The sequence below is a fragment of the Jatropha curcas genome, chromosome 5 (assembly GCF_041381405.1).
Source record: "Jatropha curcas cultivar XTBG-Jc1 chromosome 5, XTBG_Jcur_1.0, whole genome shotgun sequence".
In the NCBI taxonomy this organism is placed as follows: Eukaryota; Viridiplantae; Streptophyta; class Magnoliopsida; order Malpighiales; family Euphorbiaceae; genus Jatropha; species Jatropha curcas.
This window is the reverse complement of record NC_143155.1, coordinates 17,286,925-17,313,744: the sequence shown is the minus strand read 5'-3', so window position 1 is coordinate 17,313,744 and position 26,820 is coordinate 17,286,925. Positions and strand designations below refer to the sequence as shown.

The 26,820-nt window shown below is 33.6% G+C and overlaps 1 protein-coding gene and 1 non-coding gene across 2 annotated transcripts; one reads left to right on the top strand and one right to left on the bottom strand.

Moving 5' to 3' along the window:
• The first annotated feature begins 4,926 nt into the window (after positions 1-4,926).
• NANA (Eukaryotic aspartyl protease family protein) lies at positions 4,927-6,955 on the top strand. The gene is made up of 2 exons (XM_020680170.3): positions 4,927-5,671; positions 6,007-6,955. The coding sequence occupies exons 1-2, from the start codon at positions 5,061-5,063 to the stop codon at positions 6,824-6,826; spliced, it is 1,431 nt and encodes a 476-aa protein (XP_020535829.1). The 5' UTR covers positions 4,927-5,060; the 3' UTR covers positions 6,827-6,955.
• A 12,581-nt stretch (positions 6,956-19,536) lies between these two features.
• Positions 19,537-19,643, bottom strand: LOC119370453 (small nucleolar RNA R71). The gene has a single exon (XR_005177980.2). It is a non-coding gene; the product is annotated as a small nucleolar RNA R71 (small nucleolar RNA).
• Positions 19,644-26,820: the final 7,177 nt, after the last annotated feature.

Sequence of the window (26,820 nt, the reverse complement as noted above, 5' to 3'; positions counted from 1 at the left end):
AAATTTTGTTGATGAAATGTGTTGATTGGAGGCTTAGTAGTGGCCATTGATGTGGATGTTAATTTATAGAAGTGTTTTTTGTGTTTTAAAATTTTGATTTATTAGTTTTTAAGGGGAAATGCTATCAAATTTTTTTCATAAAATTCTGAAAATGGACCATAATCAATCTAATTAATATAAATAAGTAAAACTTAGTTGCATATTTAGTTTCTTTCTCAATCCAGATGGAAGAGAAGACATTGAATTGTCCAAGTTGAACAGTTTATAAATTTCTTTAAGTACAAAATGTATGAAGACATAAAATAGTTACTTGAGCATCTTTTGGTTGATTTCAATTATATCTCATTTTTATGTTCTTCGCGAGCACAATGCAATGTTAATGTTTCACTTTGTGCACCTAGGGAATTGGGGAGAGATGCTGCCAAAATTTCATTAGATGCTTATTACAACTATTGTATGTGTCCATACTATATACTTATAAGACATTTTTGAATGTGCAAGGTTTCCACCAAAACTGTAGGACTAATAATTTAAATCAAAATACACCTTTATTTTAAAATAATAAAGTAGCTACTGATAACTAAACAGGACAAATGTCTGCTGATTGGAATTAGATGTACCAAAGATACGAGTTGAATGTATTATTAAGGAGAATTTGTGGACGATCTGAAATCCTATTCAGTTTGCAATCAATAATCCATGTTATATGGATGGAGGGAAAATAAGGTGTCCTTGTAAACTCAAAAAGTGCAAAAATAAAGCTTTTTCTCTCCTTTCCTTTGATGGGGAGGAGAGGATAGAAAAACCTTCAAATCTTCAAATGCCTTTTGGCACTCTACAGTCCATTCAAAAGCTTGGACATTCTTTAATGACTTACATATATATATATATATATATATATATATATATATATATAACATCAACCTTTAACCTAGACCTTTTCAAACCCTCCTGCATCTACAATCCCTATGAATGCAAACCACCATTTCTCTTCTAAGCTCCAAGCTCCAAAATCCTCTTTCAATCCATGTGAATTCATATAGAATCATGAGTCTTAATTGATTGAGGGTTCTTTGTAGAGAGAGACCAAACAATACGAAGGAATGAAAATGCAGAAGAGGAGAGAAAATGAGTTTTTTCTCATTGTAGGAAATGAGGATGGGTTGGCCCAAAACCCTTAGGGTTGCATATCATTTTTTAATTGATTGAAGGGCTTGGATTACATGAGAGCTTTTGATCCAAGGGCAATAACTAAATCACTTAAAACTTCTACTTATTTACACTTAGACCCCTCAACTCTATGGGTCTTAACCAATTAACTCTTGAAATCAACTTCTAACTATTTATGCTATGCCACATCTCTATAGCAATATTTACAACAATCTCATTAGCATACATCATGCATCTATATAATTCCATCTATGTCTTTGCCTCGGTTAGATCTTAACTATGTGATCAACTTATTTGTCACTGTATTTAACATAATATAAATTGAATAATATTATCTACGGGTCAAAAAATTATTTATCATTTTTGGGGATCACTGTTCATGACTCAAGAATGTCTTTTTCACTAACCCCGAATTTGAGGCATTATAATATGAGTTTTGAGACTATTTGAGACTGTAGACCCTGGGCCGTCAATTTAAATATAAAGAAAACATAGTAGGCAAATGTTAGGAAAAAGACGAGGACGAGGAGAGAGATATGATGTTGATTTCATTAGAATTTTAATATATTCAGTGTGTCATGCTTTACAATAAATGCTTCTACCTATTTATACTGAATTTTTACTTGCTGGGCAAGTAAAAGCGGCTTTTAAAATATCTTGAGCACCAAGTACACAAAAAAAAAAAAAAAAAAAAAAATAATAATAATAGTGATTTCACGCGCGCACATACACACACCGTTAATAGAATATGGCCCTTTATAATGAATTTCTATCTTATTTGGGTGGACTGTGACCGAAACCTTGTTAGGATAGATCATATGAGTTTTTCCACCTCATTTTTGCCTTAGTTTAGGCAGACTGGGTAAGGAGGCAGGCTGACTAGCCACTTGACAGTGCAAGTGCTAGTGCCGCACGGGAGAATTGCTAGGAGCAGCCAGAAAAAAATCCCTAATTTCATGTTGCTACACACTATTTGGGCCCAATATGTCGGAGTTAATAGGGTGTTAGATTTATTTACTTTTAAATGCTTATGTTTATAAATGTTGTCAAATGATTAATACTCATACAAGTTAGGTATAAGAAAATTAGATGTTTAATTTTAAAATTATCAAAGTCAATGCATGTGCCATGCCATAGTAAATTATGATATTCAATCTCTTTTTTTTTTTTTTAAAAAAATTAATTGATTAGAAAAATTGTTCAATTCATCTATTAAAATTGAAAATTAATATATGTATCTAACTAATAGCATATCACAAACTTGCAACATTTATTTTCACTTAGTACTATAATTGTATAAGTATTGTATGATTAGAAATCAATAAAAAAGAAATATTAGCTTGTCAATAGCAAATGGATAAAAATGGATGATGACTAATTAATGAGTTAATTTTAAGAAAAATAATAAAATTTCAACTATTGCTACCATTTAGTTAATTTTGAAAAAGGCTATATCATCAATTTATTAAGATATAATTAATTTTATGTTACATTTGAATTTGGTAAATTTAAATGCTAAACATTATAATTTGACAAAATCTATTGTTTATATTTGTTTTATATATATAACTTCAATCAATTTATAAAAAATTAAAGACTTAAAGATAATGAGTTTCACATATTTTTAAACATGTAATTATTTTAGTCCAATTAAACTATTTTTTTAGATTTAGCATTTAAAAATTGCTATTGAAAATAAATATCTTAATATGCACACAATGATTCTTAATTACAAATCCAAATACATTTGTAATATCAGAATTGTTTTTATTTTTATATTCAATATTCAGTTTTATGCTATTAACTTAAAGAAAAGGAAAATTCTAGAAAATAAAATTGAGCACATGTAGTCTGATATAGTGTCTATATATATATATAATATAATAATATAATTTAGTATGTATCTTTAGATATGTTGGTGATGTTATATTGGCATGCGAAGGTTGATGCTACGAATATAAATATTACGGTGTGAGATGATGATGATGATGATTTTACATAATATGTTAAATGGTTTTTGGATGCTAATTTATATATGATGTTATTTAAATGTCAATGACATTGTTCAAAATATGCATAAATATGGTAAAATCAGAAAGGAAGAAAAATCATTTTAGAAGAGGTTAATTACAACTAAGCATTTGAGGTGCTAATGCTTTTCCCAACATGTACCAAGCCAAGTTACCTAGTTATAGATTGTGTGGTGGTTTGATCTTCTACAAGGGATTTTAACAAACTCAACTAATAATTTAGAACAAAATCTAAACATTATTCTCATCATTTAAAACCAATAAGCTTAGCATTACCAAAAATATATAAACCTTCAATTGCTGCTTTAAATGAGCCAAGTTGTTGATGAATTGCTTGAGGCTCGGTTTGAAAAACAAACTCATTCGATAAATTTAGTGAATTAATCTAAAATTTGCTTATTGAACTCGTCCAATAAATAAGTAGTGCTCAAGCTTGAAACAGTTAAAAAGTTCTTTTGTTGAACTATAAAATATAAATTTAAGTTGAGATGGAGCCCGAGTATCCCTTTATCAAGTCAAACTCAAGCTTTACAATAGTAAGCTCGGCTCATTAGCTCTATTTCAAATGCTCTTACAAACACGAGTTATTAACATAAACAACCTACTAAAAACCAATCGTAAAATTCATTTTTTTACTGGCCATTAAAATGAATATAGGTTTTAAATTCAGACGAATATATAAATGCACCTCTAAATTTTGTTAATTTAATCTTGTGACACTCTCAACTTTTATTTTGATATATCAAACACTTCAACTTATAAAATTATATCTATTAAACATTTTAATTTTCAAAATTATTTTGTTAATTTAATCTTGTGACACCCTCAACTTTTATTTTGATATATCAAACACTTCAACTTATAAAATTATATCTATTAAACATTTTAATTTTTAAAATTATTTTATTGAACACTTCAACCTACAAAAGTAAATCAATGAAACACTTATTAAAAATTATGAAAATTATTATTCCAAAAGTCATGCTAACTACATTGATAATTTGTAGATAAAAGAAAAAAAATCTAAAAAAAAATTGGTATTAGTGTCAAAAAAGTGTGAATATTACAAAAATTTCCAAGTTAAAGTGCACAATAGGTTATCTGTAATGTTCAGGGTGTAACAACGTTAAAGTTACAAAGTTTATGAGTGAATTTATATATTCAGCCGTTAAACTTACTTGATGGGATGCAAAATTATTTAAGAAACCCAACATCCTCTCCTTAGTGTAAAGGGAGAAACTCCGTAGCACCAAAACCTACATTCATGCTCAACTTCCAGGAAACTCTTAAAAATGAGGTAGAACCAACACTAATCCTAATTTCTTGGATTGAACTTGGTATAGGTTTATGAGTGTTTGAACAAAGGAAAACTAGATTAAAGTTTATGTTTAATCAAAACACTAGTTCCATTAATTTTTTACTAATATTAAAAGTTAGTAACAATTATTCCAACCAAATATATTTTAGTATTTCTTAAAACGTAATATATCTATAATTGACCAGTAATTATAGAATTCAATATATATTTTTCATATCATATCTGACATGCTCACTTATATAGAATTACAATGCATTATTTCCAATGTAAACTTCATAAATGAGGGGCTCTAACGGAGCCAAGTATTTTAAACTATCAGAAATTTACGTTAATGATATGAACAAAATCAATAGCCAACAATAATACTAATAATAGAAAGATAAGAAATATAGCCATCCATTCATAACAGAGAAAAGGGAGAATTTGTAGCTTAAAAAAATACCACCTTTTGCTTTGAGCTTTCTTTTCATCATTCACCTAAAAAGTAGATAGGATTGGTGTTTGGATGTTTTCTTTTCTACCCAGATTGATTAGCCATCGAAATGTGTTCACCCCACCTCCTACTGGTGTTATCATTAATCTCATGCTTTAATATTGTCATATTCTTTCTTTATGTAGATGCAATTTCTATCTCCAATAATACAGGAGTTTGGTTTGAGTTGATTCATAGGCATTCGCATAAGCTAAAGACAGAGGATAATTTGCTTGGACCACCCAAGAATAGATCGGATCGTATAAGGCAGTTGCTTGAAAGTGACAATCTCAGGCAACAAGTCATTGCATCACAGTATAATAGAAAAAGAAGGGGCATAAGTGTTTATGATGGAAAAGAAACAGCCGAGATTCCAATACAAACAGGTACAGATATTAGAGTGGCAGAATACTTTGTATCATTTCGAATTGGAAGTCCTCGACCGCAAAAGTTTTTGTTGGTGGCAGATACAGGCAGTGATCTAACATGGATGCACTGCAAATATAGGTGCAAAGGGTGTCCTATGAGCAGTCCTCACCGTGGTAGGGTCTTTAATGGTAATGATTCCCCTTCATTTCGGACAATTCCATGCTCCTCTAAAATGTGTGAAGATGATCTTATCCCTTATCAAAGCGTGGCCGATTGTCCTTCCCCAGAGCTACCATGTATCTTTGACTATGGGTAACTATTCTTTATTTTTCTTGTATTGATCTCACATACATGATTTTCTATTTTAATCTTTAAATATATGCATATGTACATTGTTCTTCAAATATTTAATCCTATGTACCTTATAGAAGATTTACCTTGTTTTTTTTCGAAGATATAAAAGATTTACCTTGTTTAATATGCATTATCTTTAATGACATTTTTATTAAATTGCTTGTGCAAAATAAGTCTTTTTATTAAGTTAAGTTAATCTTTTTATTCTTAGGTCATTAATTAATTCAGTTATAAGTAGTAATATAATTATTTTAATATTATTACTGATTAAAGTGTAATCTTTCATGTGGTAGATATGCTAATGGGTATCGGGCAATAGGGATTTTTGCTAATGAGACTGTCAAGGTGGGACTCCATAGTAGGCTCAAGATAGTACTATTTAATGTGGTTATTGGGTGCACAGTAAAATTCATTGGTGACTCAAAATTAGATGGAGTGTTGGGCTTAGGGTATAGTAAGCATTCTTTTGTCGTAAGGTTGGCAGAAGTATTTGGAAACAAGTTCTCATATTGCTTGGTTGATCATTTGTCTCCAACTAACGTCAGAAACTACTTAAGTTTTGGAGATGTGAAACATACAAAAGTGCAAAATATGCAATATACAGAATTACTACTAGATTACATGAATCCGTATTATTGTGTTAATGTTAGTGGAATATCAGTGGATGGTAAAATGCTAAACATTCCACAGGAGGTATGGAACATCACTGGTAAGGGTGGAGTTATTCTTGATTCAGGCACAAGCATGACAATTTTGGCAGGAGCAGCACATGATACAGTGGTAAATGCATTTAAAGTTGCCCTGGCAAATTTTGAAAAGATAGAGATACCAGGAATACCTGTAAAACATTGTTTTAGTACTGAAGGGTACAATGAATCATTGGTGCCAAGACTTGTATTTCATTTTGCAGATGGAGCTAAATTTCAACCGCCAATTAAAAACTATGTGATTGATGTTGCTAGAGATACAAAGTGTCTTGCATTTACTTCTGGTGGATGGCCAGGAACAACTATTATTGGTAATATTTTGCAACAAAACCATCTTTGGGAGTTTGATCTTGGCAGGGCTAGGTTGGGTTATGCTCCTTCATCCTGTATTATATCTGATACATAGAAGTAACAACTTCCTTTTTAGTTTGTGGATGTTGAAAGCAATACTTATGAAAATTGTATCTTTCAATTAATTTAATTGTACTTAAAATAATGATAATAATAATGAATGCTAATTAATTAGTTAAACTAAGATTCATTTAGATTTGAATAAAGTAAAATCAAAGCTTCAAAAAAATTATATTTGCTGATGGATCACGTGTGAAGCTTTGAGAATAACTGTCTGTCTTGCCATGTCAGCTTCTAATATTTGGCCCATCATTAACATATAATACACATAGAGCTAGCTTTCTTTTTTTATAGAACATTACTAAACATTCAGTTTTACACATAGATTATTCATCTCTCAAAATCGGTTTCTTCAAGCACAAAAACCTGAAGAAGCCAGTGCTTTTGTTCTGTCGCCATTGATCGGCCCCGCTAGCTGATTTTGGTTACTTATTCTTCTCTGGCAAGTATAATTTTTTGGCAATTTCTGCATTTTCTTTTCTTTTTCCAATTTTAGAGAATGAAATGGATAGTTGAGGTTTGTGTTGTTTCCATATGATTACTAGGATTTTGTTGCATTTTGGTTTCAATTTTCAATTGCAGAATTTGTGTTTAATTTTGATTGGCAATCACAGTATTTTTTATAGTGGATGTAGTTTAATTGTTATTGCAATTAAGCAAGATCCAAAACTTTTGCCACCACCAACGTAAGGAGGAGAAAGATGGCCATAACAATGATCTTTCAGTGTCTACTTAACGCTTTAAAAATCCAGTTCTATATTGTTGATTTTACTCTCTTATCATCCTAAACTCTCTCCTCCCATCTTTCTATCCACTAGCCTAGCTACCAACTGTCTCTCATATCTCTCTAAAACATATATATGAATCAAGTACAACCAAAATAAATAATAGCAGAAATAGATAAGTAAAACAAAAACATAAAATAGAGAGAGATACATAAAAGGAGAGAGAGAGAAAGAAAGAGCATGTGTGATAAATCTTCATAAATCTCAGGGGAATAGGCACAAACCTTTTTCAACTTTTTAGGCATTAATTTCCATTAAAGAAGAATATCAAATAAGTAAATACTACTTTTATTATTGCTACTATATACTTATTGGTGTTTATTTTCTCTTCTTTTGTTGATTGGTTTTGATTTGAGAGGAAATTGAAATCCAATGCAAACAACATGGGTTGATCCTTCTATAAAACTTGATTGAATTCATCTCATTGAATAAGAAGATAGAGAGAATAACAGATACAAGAGAAGAACAAAAACAGAGGAAGTTTACAATTCTGAAAAGAAGAAAAGAAGATTCACCAAAACTTGCTACACAAGATGCTCTATACAGTTATTTATACACCTTTTACGGACACCACTGACACATCAAATTTAGCTCTTAAAATCTGTTACAACTCAACTTTCTCTCTCTTAATTTTCCATAACAAACTTGCAACACTTCAACTGTTTTTGTTATGAGTAAGAAGAAGATATACAGTATGTGTTTTGTCACTGCCTTCATTATCCGTGCGACACCGTTTTCCCTTTTTGTAATCTTTTTCTTTCTTGAATAATGAAACGACATCGTTGGCTAATATTAGCCGTTACTAACAATGGCTTCCTTCTTCAAACCACTAGCATCTTCAATCCTCTGTTACCCCCCGCAAGCTGGGCCATGGATGTTAGACATGCCTAGTTTGGACATGAGAAACTTAAAACGTGAAGGAGAAAGAGATTTGGTATACAAGTCAGCAAGCTGCAGCTCTGTAGAAATAGGCATAAGATGAACAAGGCCAGAATTAACCTTTTCTCGAATAAAATGGCAATCTATCTCTATATGCTTCGATCGCTCATGAAAGGCAGGATTAGCTGTGAGATAAATTGCTGATTGATTATCACAAAAGAGACTAATGGGTGCAAATAAATTATGACCAAGATCGGATAGCATATAGCTCAACCATTGAAGTTCACATGTTGTGACAGCAAGAGCTCGATATTCTGCTTCTGAAGAAGATCTGGACACAGTCACTTGCTTCTTTGATCTCCAGCTGATCAAGGAATCTCTCAGGTAAATTGCATAACCTGTTATAGATCGCCTTGTGTCAAGGCAACCGTCCCAATCAGAGTCACTAAAGGCAGTTAGCTTTGGTGCTGAACTAGCTTTATAAAATAAACCATTACCAGGACTAGATTTAACATATCTAAGAACCTTGAGCAATGCCTGATAATGAGTTGTTCTTGGTGCAGAGAGAAATTGGCTCAAGGTATTGACAACATAAGTGATATCTGGCCTTGTGGTAGTGAGATATGATAGCTGCCCCACTAGTTTTCTGTAACTTGTTATATCAGTCAACAAGTCACCATCATCTTTACTCAATTTGACATTATAATCCATAGGAGAGGAGGAAGGCTTAGCACCTAAAACTCCATACTCAGTTAGGAGCTCTAGTGCATACTTTCTTTGACATATATGCAATCCTGCCTTTGACCTAGCAATTTCCAATCCCAAAAAGTACCTTAGCTTACCAAGATCTTTTATCTTGAATTTGGCATCCTAAGAAGCTTTGTCTAAGCTAATCTCCGAAGAATCATTCCCTGCTTGAACAATATCATCTACATAAATCAATAGGGCAGTAAATTGTTCCCCTTTTGATTTAGTGAATAGAGAGTGATCTGATTGGGATTGTTGATAGCCAATAATAATAAGAAAAGTCGTTGACTTGTGAAACCATTGTCTACTGGCTTGCTTCAAGCCATATAAACTCTTCTGCAGCTTACAAACTGAACCATCAGGAACCTATAACCCCAAAGGAGCCTCCATATAAATTTCTTTATGTAAATCCCCATGAAGAAAAGCATTGTTTACATCAAGCTGCTCCAAGAACCACCCTTTCATTGAGAGAAGTCTGATAGTTGTAACTTTAGCTACAGGAGAAAAAGTATCAAAGAAGTCCTGTGTAACACCCTCCGCCCAGTCCCGTGAGACCCGACGACGGATGCCACCTTCGGTGTCGGAGACACCATAGATTAGTTTTGACTTAATCTTAGCCATCCAATTGTGGAAAAAGACCAAAATACCCTTTGATCACTTTATAAGGTCAACTCCAATTATTGAGCAACCACTTTTTCTCTTCTTCTTCTCCTCTTCAACGCCAACTTCCTCTTCTTCTTCTCTTCTTTGTTTTTCTTCACTTCTTACTTGTTAAATCCACCAAATTGAACCCACCCAACTTGATTTAAGTAATTAATCTTAGAGAATTAAGCTTGAGAAGTGATTTGTGGTGATTATTTTCAAGAAAGTTGGAGATTCTCTACTTAAGCCAAAGGTTGGGGAAACCTCTACCATGGAGTAAAGGCAAAGTTAGAGCTTAGAAAGCTTTAATTTAAGCTTGCTAAAGCTTATTTTTAAGGTTAGTGTTCATAAACACACTTACCTTACTTGAATTTTTGATTTTGTGCATATATGCTATCATGTGTATATTTTGGGATTTTGTATGAAATGATTGATTTGTTGAACTTTGGTTGCAATAACATGCTCTTGGGTAATGTTTGATGAGTATTTAATATGTGGTAGAAACCTCTACCTTGTATCTATGTCTTTCCTATTCTTTTCATGGTTAATTGGGAAAATGTGTTATTGGGTGAGCTTTAGGACAATTTCTCGATCCCTTATATTCTCTATTCGTGTCTGCGTCCTTCATTAAAGTTGTAGGTCTACTTCTTAGCTTTCCAGCCCATCCTCTTATGTCCAATTTGGATATATATAGCTCAACTTATGGCTGAAAAACCCAAACTGACTCTGTTATGCCGGGCCACATGCATCTTTAAATTGAGTGCCCATTTTGACCACTATAATGGAAAGATTATGTTCTAAGTTCTTCATGAGAGTTGTTGCCCTGTGTCTTGAGACTTCCCTGGTTTTGGATTGGTTTAATTTGAGTGTTTGGTGAAGTAGGAATTTAATAAACATTGGACTTAGTTCTGCTGAATCGGGTCTGGACTATTGGTCTGTGTTCCTAGCTTCTGTTTACCATCTTACACATTGATCTGGGCTGTGGTCCCTTCATAACATTTGTATAATTTTATTTTATCTTTCTAATGAATCTGATTTCGTTCAATTTGGAAACCTATAACTCAAGTTATGTCTTAAAAACACAGCAAAGGTCAAGGTTATTTTAATGGTGGAAATTTCCTATGCCTTGAATCATGGGTTTATTTGGATAAATGTATGTATGAATCATGTGTGATGAGGTTCTCTTGATTATTTGTATGTTTGAGAATTTATTTGATAAAAATAAGATATAATTTTGAAAAGTGTTATTGTGGATATGTTTAAATAGATATAAATGGGAAAAATTGTTGGAAATTTTATAAAGTGTGGAATTAGTTTAGATAATGCATGAGGAGAAGGAAATTCCTCCCCTTGGTTTTCATTCAGAGGCCAAACCACTCTAGGGTGGTAAGGCTTACTTCATTATTTTTTTTGTATGGTATGCTATCTATATATATATATGGTCATAAGTATGATTATTTTGATAACTTTCATATGTTTAGAGTTTTTTAAAAAAATGGGTATTTACGGTGCATGTGCTTTGAATTTTGAATAAGGAAAGTATGATTTTATATGATAAGAAGTTTCTTATGATAAATTTCATGATGAGTTTAAGAAAGTTTTAAAAGAAAAGGAATTTATGAGAAGTTTCCTATATTAAGTACTTATGTTTAAGTATGAAGTTTTCATGAGTCACTTAAGTTCAAAAGTAAGCTAACATGTATGATTTCATATGATAAGAAATTTTCTATGTTAAGAAATTTTCTATATACCATATAAAACTTGATTGAATTCATCTCATTGAATAAGAAGATAGAGAGAATAACAGATACAAGAGAAGAACAAAAACAGAGGAAGGTTACAATTCTGAAAAGAAGAAAAGAAGATTCACCAAAACTTGCTACACAAGATGCTCTATACAATTATTTATACACCTTTTACGGACACCACTGACACATCAAATTTAGCTCTTAAAATCTGTTACAACTGAACTTTCTCTCTCTTCATTTTTCATAACAAACTTGCAACACTTCAACTGTTTTTGTTATGAGTAAGAAGAAGATATACAGTATGTGTTTTGTCACTGCCTTCATTATCCGTGCAACACCGTATTCCCTTTTTGTAATCTTTTTCTTTCTGGTATAATGAAATGACATCGTTGGTTAATATTAGCCGTTACTAACAACGGCTTCCTTCTTCAAACCTCCAGCATCTTCAATCCTCTGTTACCTTTTGCATTATATATTGATTCTTTGCTAAATAGCTCCACTTGAGTTGGCTAATGAAAATGTTGAGTATTTTTGGTTGATTTAAAACCCGACCTATGCAAGTTTGAACAACCTTATTTGATCGTACAAAACCAAGCCAAAATAGACAAAAAAAAAAAAAAAAAAAAAACCCTAAAATTGAACAAACTTGAAAATTAAATAACAACAAAGGCCTTAATTGGGGCCTTTAGGCTTGTGCTTGCACCAATCCGATTTCTCCCTAAATCAATTTAAACCCCCGAGCCATATGTCCTTCCTTAGAAATTTGGATATCATACCTATCCAATTGATTCACGTAATAAGCTGGATTATACCCTCTAAACTTTATGGAGAAAAAAGGCATATCCTTAGGTTAGAGAGAGGAAAATTAGGGATTGATATACCAAAATTCCTATTGTAACCTAATATTTGCTTTCTCTATAATGTAAAGGAGTGGCTACATTACAAACATTAGAGATGCCAATCACTATCCTTTAGCAAAAAGAAACAAAAGTTAGCCTTTAATGGCATCGCCTTCTTTGTATTTTTTTGTACTTTTATTTTATTTTATTTTTTATTTTGTTTAATTCTATGTTTAAGTTTTTTAAATTTATGCATTGAATTCTTTTGCCTTTCTAAGTTGAGTAGATTGTAGTTATAACATAGAAATATAAATGTTTAATTACTGAATAAAAGAAACTTGCCATGACCAAAACTTAATAGTATGACATAGATAAGCACCAAAAGCTCATAGTAAGCTTATGCTTTTGACTTCAAACTTAATAATAAAAACATATATATTAGCCCTCAGTAGGCCCATTAAACATCAACACAATAATATAAATATATTTGCTCAACCCAAATACAAACAAATATTTCTTTGGCTTAAGTTGAAAAAAAAAAAAAAACATAATTGACTTTGTTATTTAAGATAATGTACATTAAACATCAAGTTTTTATTCTAATAAAATTATATTATTGTTAGCATTAATGGATAAGGTAATGCCCCATAACAACCCTCATCTTAAGTTCCTTAAAGTTATATATAGATCCATAAATGTACTAATATGTGTATGCTTAAGTAGGGCTTTTAGTTGGTGATTAGTAGAATAATATGAGGAGAGAGAGAGAGAGAGAGTTATTAACTAACTTGATTTTCTTTCATTTTCCCTCACTTTCTCGTCAACTAAACACCCCTTTTCAGCTGATTATCCTTTAGAAATCACAATCCTTCCATGAAACACCTTCTTGTCATCATATCAAACTAAATTAAGCTTTTGAAAGGTGAGATTAAAGGAGGAAAACGATGGTGATCTGTTAAGCTTACTGGATTCCAAGTAGTGAGAGGAATGAAGAGGTTCTATTCTACATAGTAAAGACTTATCTTGAACTTTGAGATAGAGATTTATTTTTGGTTATGTGAATTACATCTATCTATACTATATAAAAAAAGTGGGAATGAGGAGGATTAATGAGATTATCTATAATGCCCTTACTGAAATTTTAAATGTTTTAAAATAACCTTATTAGTGATCAATTTTAAATTTTATTTTAAATATTATGCTTAATGTATAATTAACGCTACGATAATACTCTTAATGAAATTTAAATGTTCTATAATTTGATTGGATGTTTTTTTAACTTTTTAATAGATGAATACATATAGATAATTAAGCATTTGAAACTTTAAAATTGTACTATTATTATCTTATTATGTATAATTATGTTTTATTTCATTATAATATTAATAATAATTAAATAATTTTAGTAATTTATTATTATTATTTATTATTTTATTTTTATTTACTGCCTTCAACATTATTATTTTAAATGAATGTATGTAAATATGAGACATTTGAAAATTTTTACTTTTTTAAATTTATTTAAAAAAAATATTTCTAGATAATTAATATTTTGATTTTAAAAGGATATGGTTAAATTTCTTTAATTATAAATTGCGCTCTGATTTGGTGGGCCGAAAAATAGGATAAAAAATATTATTTTTAAACATCTCAAATTTGATTAATTCTATTGATATCTTATATAATTCAAATTATATTCTTTCTATTAAGGAATATAATTTTAACAATAAATTTTTTAAATGATTTCGTGATTTTGATTGGCTAAAAAATAAAAATAAAAATTATTATTATTTATAAATATTTAATTTGGTTTATTAGATTAGTTTCTTATTCTATTGTTAAAGTATATTTATTTACTGAAAAAGATTATAGTGAAATTTATTCACAAAACATGTAAATTAATTATAAAACGTAAAATAAAAACTATGTGATGATTTTTATAAATCAATTTAGTACTTAAACAAAAAATAAAAGCAATTAGCGTATAATAAAAACTCTATAAATCAGTATGTTGAAGAAAATATAAATGACATATTTTATATTTAAATTACTATTTTAAAGAGTGAAATAAATATATCAATTTTTTTTAATGAGATATTACAGTGCAAGATATATAATTAAAAAGCATATTTTACTGTCTATATAAAAACTACTATATTTATTGCAATCTAAATAAGAATTTATACTTTAATTATGTAAATAAAAAACTATAAGGAGTATAAAAAAATGAGCATATCACGAGTATAGTCAACGTGCATCGCATGTCATAAAAAGAACTAGTCTATTATAAAATGAAAGTATGGTTTGGAGTTGTAAATATGTGTGAATGATGATTTAAGAGTGAATTAAAGTATTAGAAGGAGAAGGAAGAAGCTTGTTGGAATTTAATTGCTAGTAGCTGATGAAAAGCGGTGGGTATCCGACCCTCAATCTTGTTAAATTAGGTTTTGTTATTAATATTGAGTTCTTGATTAAGAGATTCCTAAAATAAGTATGATTGTGATGAGAATTAGTAAATGAATTGTGAACATATGTTTTTTTATACCTCCAAATCATTAGAAAGTGATAGGTGTTATTCTTATAGTATTTTTAATATAGTTTTTATTAGGAATTTTAGTAATTTTAATCACTTTAATTAATTTTTATTTAGTTTTATTTATGTTTTTGTTCAAAGCTTTCTTGAATCATAATCCACTTGATCTTAAAGAAATTTGCAGGGTTTTGGCACAGAAAAGAGCAAAATAAAGCAAAACACTCAAGCCCTAGCACGCCCTGCCCATACACATTAGCACGCCCGTGCTGAATTTAAGGAAAATCAAGTGAAGACTCAGACTCTAGCACGGTCGGACCGTACTATATGGCACGCCCGTGCCTGAAAGGACCTCAGGGCGTGCTTGCTTAAGCACACCTGTGATGCATTTCATCCTGGAAAGTCAAAGCCTAGCATGCCCTAGCAGTGCTATGGGGCACGCCCTTGCCACAGATTCTTCTCTGGACATGTTGCGGAGCACGCCCCGTGCTGAACAATCCATAAAACTTAGGCTCTGGCATGCCCAGACTGTGAAAATAGCATGCCCGTGCTACGAATTTGATGCCGTCCTGAATTGAGAACGCCAGCCAATTTCTATAACTTACATGGGCCCACCTCAAATATTTTCCTGACGTGCAAATCAAGATCTAATCCTATTTAGGAGGATGGAAAAGTCCTAATTGAGAAGAAATCCAAAGCTTAAATAGTTTCATATCTCCAAAAAGATTTCTTACTTAATAAGGATTCTATTTCCTAAACAGAGTCAGATTTTCTCTCAAGAAGTCTATATAAAGAGAGGGGCCATTCATTGTAAAGGATATCTCGAGTCTTTGACAATTCTTGTTCTATTGTTTCTTCTCTCTCTCAAATACTCCAAGCATTTAAGATTTGTGTCAAGATTCAAGGAAGCCGTCCACGTTATTTGTTGCCTAGTTTTTATCTCTAAACTCTTTAACTTGTTTTATTCTTTCATTATTCTGTTTGATTATGTAATTTTATTCAAGTAGTATTGAGTTTTATTTAATTACTATATCGAACTAAATTCTCATACTAGGGATTTGATGTAGCTTAATTTCTTTTCCAATTTATAATATTAGATTTGTTTTTCTTTGTTCAAAGTATAATTTATTATTGACTTTAATGCTTCCAGGGAGAGTTTCTCCCCTGGATTGATTTATTTCATTAATCACTATCGAGAGAAGGATTTTTGATATGAAAAAGGTAATAAATTACATGAGAATAATAACTTGATGCAGAAGCTATATGGTTTGACTCATGGGGGTTTTTCATAAGTTAATAACCTTAGGTTATGAATTCACAAAACAAACCACAAAACTTAATAATTTAATTCATGTTTGATTACGCTATTGGAAGATAGGTAATTAGATTGGATTAAAATAACTAACAAAACATCGGGAGAGCTTATTAGTGATTCTAGGGTTGTTTCCCTGACTTGAACAATTAAAATTGATTAACGAACTAATAAAATAAATTGGATAGAGTTAAGTGAAATCAAAATCCCTAGTAGTTTTAAATCCTTGACTTCTTTTCTTCAATACTGTTGCTTGGTTTATTTTTGTTCTCTTTTAATTATTTATTTCTCACAACAATTTTCCCTTATTGTCGTTTAAATAATAATAGGTTAACATAATTTTGGTACTTGATACAAAATCCCTATGGAGATGATACTCTACTCATTCTATATTACTTGTTGCGATTTTCGTATACTTGCGAAAAATTACTGTCAAGTTTTTGGCGCCGTTGCCGGGGATTGGCGTTATCAATATCAATACTAATTACCCTATTATTAATTTAGACATTTATTCTTCTTTTGTTTTATTTAATTTTTCCTTTAAAGAATTATTTCAGGTGTTTATGCAAAGAAGATCAGGTAGGACTAAACCTTTGATCTTTGATCTAGAAATTGAAAAGACCTGTCGTAGGAACAACGCCGCTAGAAGAACACGTGAAAGCAAACTTGAACAGCAAGCAGACATGGACGATGAAGTTAACCCTCAAAACAGACCTCAACCTCATGTCCGCACCTTGTGAGATTATACAACACCTTCTCTCAATGGAACAACCTCGAGAATCACAAGACCTAGGGTGGAAGCAAATAATTTTGAAATTAAACCTGCAATTATCCAAATGCTTTCTCCCTCAATTCAATATGGAGGTTTACCTAGTGAAGATCCTAATGCCCATATCATAAATTTCCTGGAGATTTGCGATACCTTCAAACAAAATGGTGTTTCCAAGGATGCCATAAAACTAAGACTCTTCCCTTTCACTCTTAGGGACAAAGCACGATCTTGGTTACAATCATGCCCTGCTGGAAGTTTTACAACATGGGAGGAATTAGCCCAAAAATTTTTAGCAAAATTCTTTCCATCTTCATGTTTTCGCCGAAATCCCGAACCCCGGAAGGATCTCGAAAAACATCTTTTTATTTATTATTATTGGTTGTTTATTTATTTTTTGGGAAAAAGGTGATAAAAAATCTCTTTTTGAATACGCGATGCCGATAAATCGGTCTTATAAATTATTTTAGTCGCCACCCATTTTTTCAGCAATGGGACCGTTTTCAATTTTATTTTATAAAATTGACTCCATTTTAAACCCAATTTTATTCAAGGCCGAATTATTTAGAAAAAAAACTGATCAGGCGTACGTAGTACGATTCTAGGTAAGGGAATTAGGTACGTCGGCCCGTTGGAAGCCGATGCCTGGAAAACGGCCTCTTTTTAACCTACGATTTCTAATTGATTTTATTTTAGAAAAGCCAATTATTTAAACCCAACCCGAATAAACCGAACCGAGTTCCTATGTGGAAAATTAATTAATCGTCCCAACTAGATTCATTCATTGCATTCATCATAAATTAATCATCACATCCACCATTCATCCATAATACATATCAAATAAAATTAAAAGACCCGCTCTTGCCTTATGGCCACAAACCGATTTCAATAATATAATCAATAATAAGCAATAAATAATAAATTCTAAAATCTCATGATCACAAGTAATTAATTGGTTTGGTTTGATTAAAACACAATTTGCCCATTACTGGTTATTTTCCGGATTAAGATTAAAAATCTACTTAGTAACATGAAATTAAGGCAGAATAAGGCAACTATTCTGGAATTTGAAGACAGTCGCGTCACGCAGCTGTTCTATGAAGAACAGTCGCGTGGCGCAACTCTCATTATTTATTCTGGAACTTAGAATAGTTGCGTCACGCAGCTGTTCTATGAAGAATAGTCGCGCGACGAAACTCTAGTTATGGTTTTGGAAACTAGAACAGTCGCGTCACGCAGCTGTTCTATGAAGAACAGTCGCGTGACGGAACTCTTATTATTTGACTGGAGATTGGAATAGTTGTTTCACGCAGCTATTCTATGAAGAATAGTCGCGTGACGGAACTCCTAGCTACGTGACGGAACTGTTCGTGACATTATTAAATCACTCAGACATATCGATTATTTATTCATAGCGAAATATCAGATACAAGTGTGAAATAAAATAGAGACTGAGTACACGAACAGCTGCGTCACGCAGGTGGTCCAGTCCGGATCAAAGACTTTTGGACATGAACAGTCGCGTCACGCAGGTAATAGCTACGTGACGCGGCTGCTCTGGTCCGCAACTACCTTTCAAACTACTCTTTTTACGTGTTCTTTTTGTCAAAAATGATTAGACACAATTCAAAAAAGGTCCAACAGTGGGCAAAATTACGTTTAAACAATTACAAACCAATTAAACACTATGAAAATGAGATTTTTAAGCAAGAAAAAGTTAAAAATGAAAAGAAAAGGGTAAAATGATTACCTAGCCCTCAGATTTGAGGATTGCATGCACTTAGATCGGTTTTAGGACACTGCTTCACGATCCCAGAGATGTTGTTACCAAGTTTATACCAAGCAAACGTTTTCTTTTCTTTCTTTTCTATCTTTTTCTCTCTTTATCTTTTTTTTGCTCTTCTTTTTTTTTTTTAGTTTCAAAACTAGATGGTTAATGGTTTGATCTTCCTCAAGTTTACTCACTTGAATTCTTGGAGAAGAAACCCTAGCCGTTTAATTGAAAGCTTAAGTTAAAACATTAAAATCTTTAGAGAAAAATGAGAGAAAATGTTAAAAAGTCCCGTTTTAAGCACAAAATGATGTATTTATATGGTAGGCAACAGAACAAGCTGCGTCACGCAGGTAGAGGCTGCGTGACGGAACCATGAGCTGCGTGACGCAGCTTACTTTTCATACAGTTGTCGCGTATCCATACAAACAGTGCAGGCCGCTGCACAGGCGCGCGCCAGAGGTGTCAACCTAGTTAGAGTTGCGTGACGCAACTATGAGTGCCGTCACGCAGGTTATAGCTGCGTGACGCAACCCTAACGCGAGTCAGGCTCCTCTGGGCGGTTTGGTTCAAATTTTGGTTCAAACACTTCTGGTTGATCGTGATGCCTTGTCCCTTATCCTCATATCCTCATTGGGTCAGGTGGGGGCATAAAACCACGCGTCAACACTTCAAAAACCACAAAACTGCGCAATGAGATAATGACCTTTGCCCACCATGATCAAAAGAGTTTGTACGAAGCTTGGGAAAGATTCAAGGACTTATTAAGAAAGTGCCCACATCATAGTTTGCCTAAGTGGTTACAGGTACAAACTTTTTATAATACGTTATCTCCTAACATTAAAATCACTCTAGATGTAGTTGCAGCTGCAGGTGGATCTTTTGAAAGAAAAGAAATTGATGAGGTATATGACCTGATAGAAGAGATGGCAAGCAATAGTCATTACCAAAACAGCTCCAAAAGAAAGAAGTCTGTAGGAGTTTATGAGATAGATGCCATTACAGCACTCAATGCCAAAGTGGATAATATGGTAAGAAAGTTGGATTTATTGACTACTAACCCTGTCAACTCTATTATGCAAGTTTGTGACAGGTGTAATGGGCAACATGGGGAGAATGCATGCTAGACTCTTTAAGCCCGCAAACTTTGGAACAAGTAAACTATGTGATGAATCAAGGAAGGAAGAATTACCCATACTCTAATTCTTATGATAACAGATTGAGGAATCACCCTAATCTTTCGTATGGGAATCCAAACAATGCCTTGAACGCACCACCAGGTTTTATACCTCAAGAGAAAAAAAATCTCAGGATGATCTCCTTATTGCCCTTTCTAAATCGCACATGGACTTCATGAACGAAACTAGAGAAAATAATAAAATCCAGCAAGCTGTGATAAGAAACTTGGAGATTCAGCTAGGACAGTTTGCAAACATAATGGCATCCCGACCTCAAGGTACGTTACCTAGTAATACCGAAAAGAATCCTAAAGAGCAGGTACAAGCTATCACTTTGAGAAGTGGCAAACAGTTGGAGGAACCACCGAAGATAGAAAAGAAAAAGGAAGAGCATAAACAAGTTCCCATAATTAAACTAGAAGAGCAAGAGGAAGTAAAACCATATGTTCCACCTGTTCCTTTCCCATAAAGGTTAAAGAAAGCACAAGATGACAAAAGCTTCCTCAAATTTCTTAATGTCTTCAAAAAGTTTCAAATCAACATCCCTTTTGCTGAAGCTCTCGCTTAAATGCCCAGCTATGCAAAATTTCTAAAAGAGATCCTAAGCCAGAAACGAGAAATTGATGATCAAGGAACAGTAATGTTAACTGAGGAGTGTAGTGCAATTATTCAAAACAAATTACCTCCAAAGTTGAAAGATCCAGGAAGTTTTTCTATTCCTTGTAATATTGGTAATCTTGATTTTGAAAAAGCTTTAGCATATTTAGGTGCTAGCATTAACCTTATGTCTTATGAAGTTTTTAAGATGCGAGGGATGGGAGAGCTAAAACCAACAAGGATGTCTTTACAATTGGCAGATCGATCAATCAAATATCCAAGAGGAATTGTAGAAGAGTGCTCGTAAAGGTAGGTACATCTATCTTCCCTATTGATTTTGTTATTCTTGACATTGATGAAGATAGAGAAGGATCCTTAATCCTTGGAAGACACTTTCTTGCAACTACAAGAGCATTGATTGATGTATATGAAGGTAAATTAACTTTGAAGGTAGGTTAAGAGGAAATTGTTTTTGATGTTCTTAAATCTTGTAAACTCCCTATGGATTATAATGACTGTTTTAGGATTGATGTTATTGATAAATGTGTGAAAGACACTTTACATATTAAGAATAAGGATGACATTAATAATTCGAGCATCATGAATAAGGAAGAAAGTGAACCACCAAGGCAAGAACTAAAACAACTTCCATCTCATTTAAAACATGCATTCTTAGGTGAGAATAATTCTTTTCCTGTTATTATTTCTTCTCACTTAACACTTGATCAAGAGGAAAGGTTATTGCAGGTTCTTCGAAAACATAAGAAAGCTCTAGGGTTGTCAATTTCAGATTTGCAGGGAATAAGCCCAAGTGTATGAATGCATAAGATCCTGATGGAGGGAGACTATAAACCTTCAATTGAGCATCAAAGAAGATTGAACCCAAATATGAAAGAGGTAGTCAAGGCTGAAATCATAAAGGTTTTGGATGTTGGTATTGTCTATCCAATTTCTGATAGCAGTTGGGTAAGTCCTGTGCAAGTTGTTCCAAAGAAGGGAGGTATGACAGTTATTTCCAACAAAAACAATGAGTTAATTCCCACTCGAACAGTCACAGGTTGACGTGTGTGCATTGATTATAAGAAGTTGAATAAAGCAACACGCAAGGATCACTTCCCTTTACCCTTTATCAATCAAATGCTTGAAAGACTTGCAGGTTATCCCTATTATTATTTTTTGGATGGTTATTCAGGATATTTCCAAATACCTATTGCTCTTGAAGATCAAGAGAAAACGACTTTCACTTGCCCTTATGGTACCTTTGCTTATAGGAGAATGCCTTTTGGATTATGCAATGCTCCTGCAACTTTTCAAAGATGCATGACGTCCATATTCTCTGACATGGTTGAAAAATTTATTGAAATATTTATGGATGATTTTTCTATGTTTGGTTCCTCTTTTGATGCTTGTCTTTGTAACTTATCTTTAGTAATGCAGCGATGCGAGGACACTAACCTTGTTTTGAATTGGGAAAAATGTCATTTTATGGTTAGTGAAGGAATTGTTTTAGGGCATAAAATCTCATAAAAGGGGATTGAAGTGGATAAAGCCAAAATCGAGGTAATTGAAAAGCTACCTCATCCAAATTCAGTAAGAGGAGTAAGAAGCTTTCTTGGCCATGCAGGATTTTATAGGAGATTTATCAAAGATTTATCCAAAATCATAAAACCTCTTTGTAATTTATTAGTTAAAGATGCCCCTTTTTATTTTGACAAAGAGTGTTTGAATGCTTTTAACAGGTTGAAGAAAGAGTTGATTTCAGCACCTATCATTGCTGCACCAGATTGGGATCTTCCATTTGAACTTATGTGTGATGCTAGTGATCATGCTGTTGGAGCTGTTCTTCGGCAAAGAAAGGAAAAGAAGTTGCACATCATTTATTATGCTAGTCGCACATTGAATGATGCACAATTAAATTATGCCACCACTGAAAAAGAACTTCTAGCTATTGTTTTTGCTTTTGATAAATTTAGGGCTTATTTGATTGGAGCTAAAACAATAGTTTACACTGACCACTCTGCCATTAAGTATTTTTTAGACAAGAAAGATGCAAAGCCTACATTAATCCGTTGGGTTCTTCTTTTACAGGAATTTGATTTAGAGATTCGTGATAAAAAGGGAACCGAGAACCTTGTAGCAGACCACCTATCCAGGCTCAAGTTGGGTGAAGAAAGGTAAATGAAATTACAAATCAATGAAGACTTCCCCCATGAACATCTTCTCCTCTTAGCAAACACACAAGCGCCATGGTATGCCAATATAGTTAACTACCTTGTTTGCAAATTCACTCCTCCCAATCTTTCTTATCAACAAAAGAAAAAGTTTTTTCATGATCTCAAATATTACTATTAGGAGGAGCCTTTCTTGTTCAAATATTGTAGTGACTAGCTCTTTTGACGATGTATACCGGAAGAGCGTATCTTGAAAAGCGGTTTGTATTGGCCTAATCTATTTAAAGATGCCTTTAACTTTTTTTGACTTTATGATCGTTGTCAAAGGTTAGGTAACATCTCTAAGCGACATGAGATGCCTTTAAACAGTATCCTTGAAGTAAAGATCTTTGATGTTTGGGGTTTAGATTTCATGGGACCTTTTCCATCTTCTTACTCTAATCAATACATTCTAGTAGCAGTGGACTATGTCTCGAAGTGGGCGGAAGCTTTTGCCCTTCCCAATAATGATGCCAAAAGTGTGATGAACTTCATCAAGAAATATATTTTCACACATCATGGCACCCCAAGAGCGAAAATCACAGACGGAGGTAAGCACTTTTGCAATAAATACTTAGATTCCCTCCTTTCAAAATATGGTGTTTCTCATCGTGTAGGTACTCCATATCACCCTCAAACTAGTGGACAAGTGGAAGTTAGTAATAGGGAAATCAAGAAGATTCTGAAGACGACAGTTGGACAATCTAGGAAGGACCAAGAAACTCGATGATGCTCTATGAGCTTATAGAATTGTATTCAAAACACCAATTGGTATGTCCCCATATCGAATGGTCTATGGTAAGGCTTGTCACCTCCCTATTGAGTTGGAACACAAGGCATATTGGGCAATCCAATTTCTTAACTTTAATGCTAAAGAAGTTGGTCAAAAAGGTTGCTTCAATTAAATATGATGGATGAAATATGACTCCATGCTTACGAGAATGCCAGAATCTATAAAGATCGCACCAAACAATGGCATGATAAGCACATTATCTTGAGGAATCTAAAGGTAGGACAATAGGTATTGCTCTATAACTCCAGACTCCATCTCTTTCTAGGTAAGTTGCACTCTAGATGGTCTGGCCCATTCACGATCAAAGAAATTTTTCCACATGGGCCATTGAAATAGTGGATGGTGACAGGAGTTTCAAAGTCAATACTCAACGCTTAAAGGTTTATCAAAATGAAAATTATGATCCAGTCAAAAACACCATCAATCTTATTTAGCCTAAACTAGGTTTAGTGCGTCGAGCTTAACGACGTTAAACAAAAGCGCTAGTGGGAGACAACCCATATTATTTTTCTAAATCTTCTTGTTTCAATTTATTTTTGTTATTTCTGTTATAAATTTCCCAAAATTTTCTCCATAATTGTTCTTCTGTTTCAGTAAAAATGCTTTCAGGTACAAGTTGAAGTCCACAAGATAGCACGCCCTAGCTGTGCTCATCAACACGGTCGTGCTTCAAAGAGGTGAACATCACTCTAGAAGGTTAGAGGCTAGCACGCCCTAACCGTGCTCATCAGCACAACCGTGCCTCAAAGAGGTGGGAATCAACCTTCAAGGTTAGCGGCTAGCACGCCCTGACTATGTGATACAGCACGCCTGTGCTAAAATAAGGCAAAGTTTTTTTACAGCTGGCACGCCTAAAGCCGTGCTCCATGACACGCCCGTGCGTCAAGAAAAGAGAAAGTCGTTTCACAAGTCAGAGCCTGGCACGCCCTTGCCGTGCCCTCCAGCATGCCCGTGCTAAGTAAGCCAAACTTTTCTTCTACAGGTCAGAGGTGCACACGCCCTAGCCGTGCCTTCCAGCACGCCCGTGCCCGTAAACTACCTCAAAGAGTCAGAAGCGCGCATAGCCAAATCGTGCCAGGTAGCACGGGTGTGCAACGTTCAGACCTGCGCATTAAAACACGCCTCTATTTAAAGGGCACGCCCTCATTCCACTCTTTTCCCAAATCACACGCCCTAGTTGCCTCCTCCATCTTTTCTCTTTTCTCTCTTTTTGTCTCAACCCAAACACACCAAAAACCAAATTTCTTCACCTCTCTACTTCACCATGCCTCCACGATACAAGCGCAGCAGACCTGCTGTGACATCCTACCGAGTCGAGTCTTAGCACTGAGTCGAGTCATTTCATAGAGTCGAGTTGAGTCGGGCCAAACCAAACCCGGTTGGGGTAGAATGGGGTTATAAGTGGACTTACTTGATTGAGAGAAAAAGATCAAAGCATATGGGTGAGGATTTATTTGCATTAAAAGACCAAGCTTGGGTCTTAAGTAGAAACCTGTTGACAATTGAGGTACCATTTAGGAAGTTTCACATAAACATTCATTGATATTTTGATGGCCTACCCGTAATAACCATTTCACTTTCCCATTTTCATCTTTATCTTCATCTCCTTCCTTTCTCCATCCATTTTCATGGTAGTTAAGCCTTAACTTCAACTTCTCTTCTATCCAAGTAAGTAAACCTTATTGAAGTTCATAATTGAATCATTTGGTGCTATTTTTAGAATATTCATAAGACTTCTTATTTATAGGTGAAGTGAGTTCAAAGGTAGTAGAAAAAGGAAGTTAAAGAAGAGCTCAAGCTTTTTGGAGTAAAGGTTTGATATCTCTTTTCATTTACCATTTTCTTTGCATGAGAATTTGTGTGGTGTGTTGTTAATGAGACAATATTGCTTCATGTTGAGTGGGAGGACTGGTAATGGTGAGAAAACAGGGGAGGAATTGAATAAATGAAGTAAATAGTGAGTTTATGCTGAAACAGGTTTTGCTGGAATTTTACTAGTAACTTCATCTTGATTTTGACCCCATTTAATGATGGAATTAGGAAGTGGTATAGAAGAGTTATTTGTTCCTCTATGTGTTAGCTTTACATGGGTTTTTGAATCATCCAAATCTAAGTTGTATATTGAGAGATATGACCAAACGAGTACAGACTGTGCAGGCTGGAAAACGCGACGCGCGCGCGAATTGCATGACGAGCTCGCGACTTGTGCCTGAAACTCACTGACTCTCATTTTGCACTTTACGCGCTCGCGACTTTCATTTGCGTGCTCGCGACTTTCACCTGAAACTCTCTGACTCTCATTTGGTGCTTTACGCGCTCGCGACTTTGCACTGCGCGCTCGCGACTTGTGCCCGATAACTCACTGACTCTCATTTTTGCATCTCGCGCTCGCGACTTTGCACTGCGCGCTCGCGACTTGTCTTTTCATGCACTTTTGGACTTTATTTTCTATGCAATTGGATTCCTTTGCTCAACTTGTATGCCTCCAATCATTTTACAACAAAAATACAACATTAGAACATGTATCAAAACAACATGCAAGCATACAAATGATGTGAAATCAAATAAACATTATGATTTATGAAGTTATGAACTATGAATATGATGTTGTGTTATATTATTGACATACCAACATTAGGCTCCATTGAGGTTAGGTAGAAACCACTTAGATAAGGCTATGTCGCGACATAGGATAGCAGATCTGCACCCCATACAGTGTGATACTCCGGCTACAGGCCGTTGAGTGGATATGATTATATATGGGCCATAGCAGCCAAGCATACAGTATTCATCCAGTTTCATACAGTTTTTCTTATCACTTTGGTTTCACTATAACCTTATGGAGCCATACAAATATCTTGACATAACATTGCATGAATCATACAGTATTATAAACAGTAAGAAAGATCATCAAGGTATAATGAAGGTATCATGACATGTGTGCTTATATGTACCATATGTGTTTACATGGTTCTTTCTACACATGTATGTGCTTACTTGTTTCTTTTTATGTTGAGATATCCACTGAGCTTTATTTGCTCAGCGAGTCACCTGTTTAACTCGCAAGTTTTGATCTGGACCGTAGAGAGTCAGCTTGCAACTGCTGCAGTTCATCTGTAGAAGACTTAGTCTTCAGGGTAGCTACTCATTTGGATGTGTATCTTTTGTCTACCCTTTTTATGGCATGTA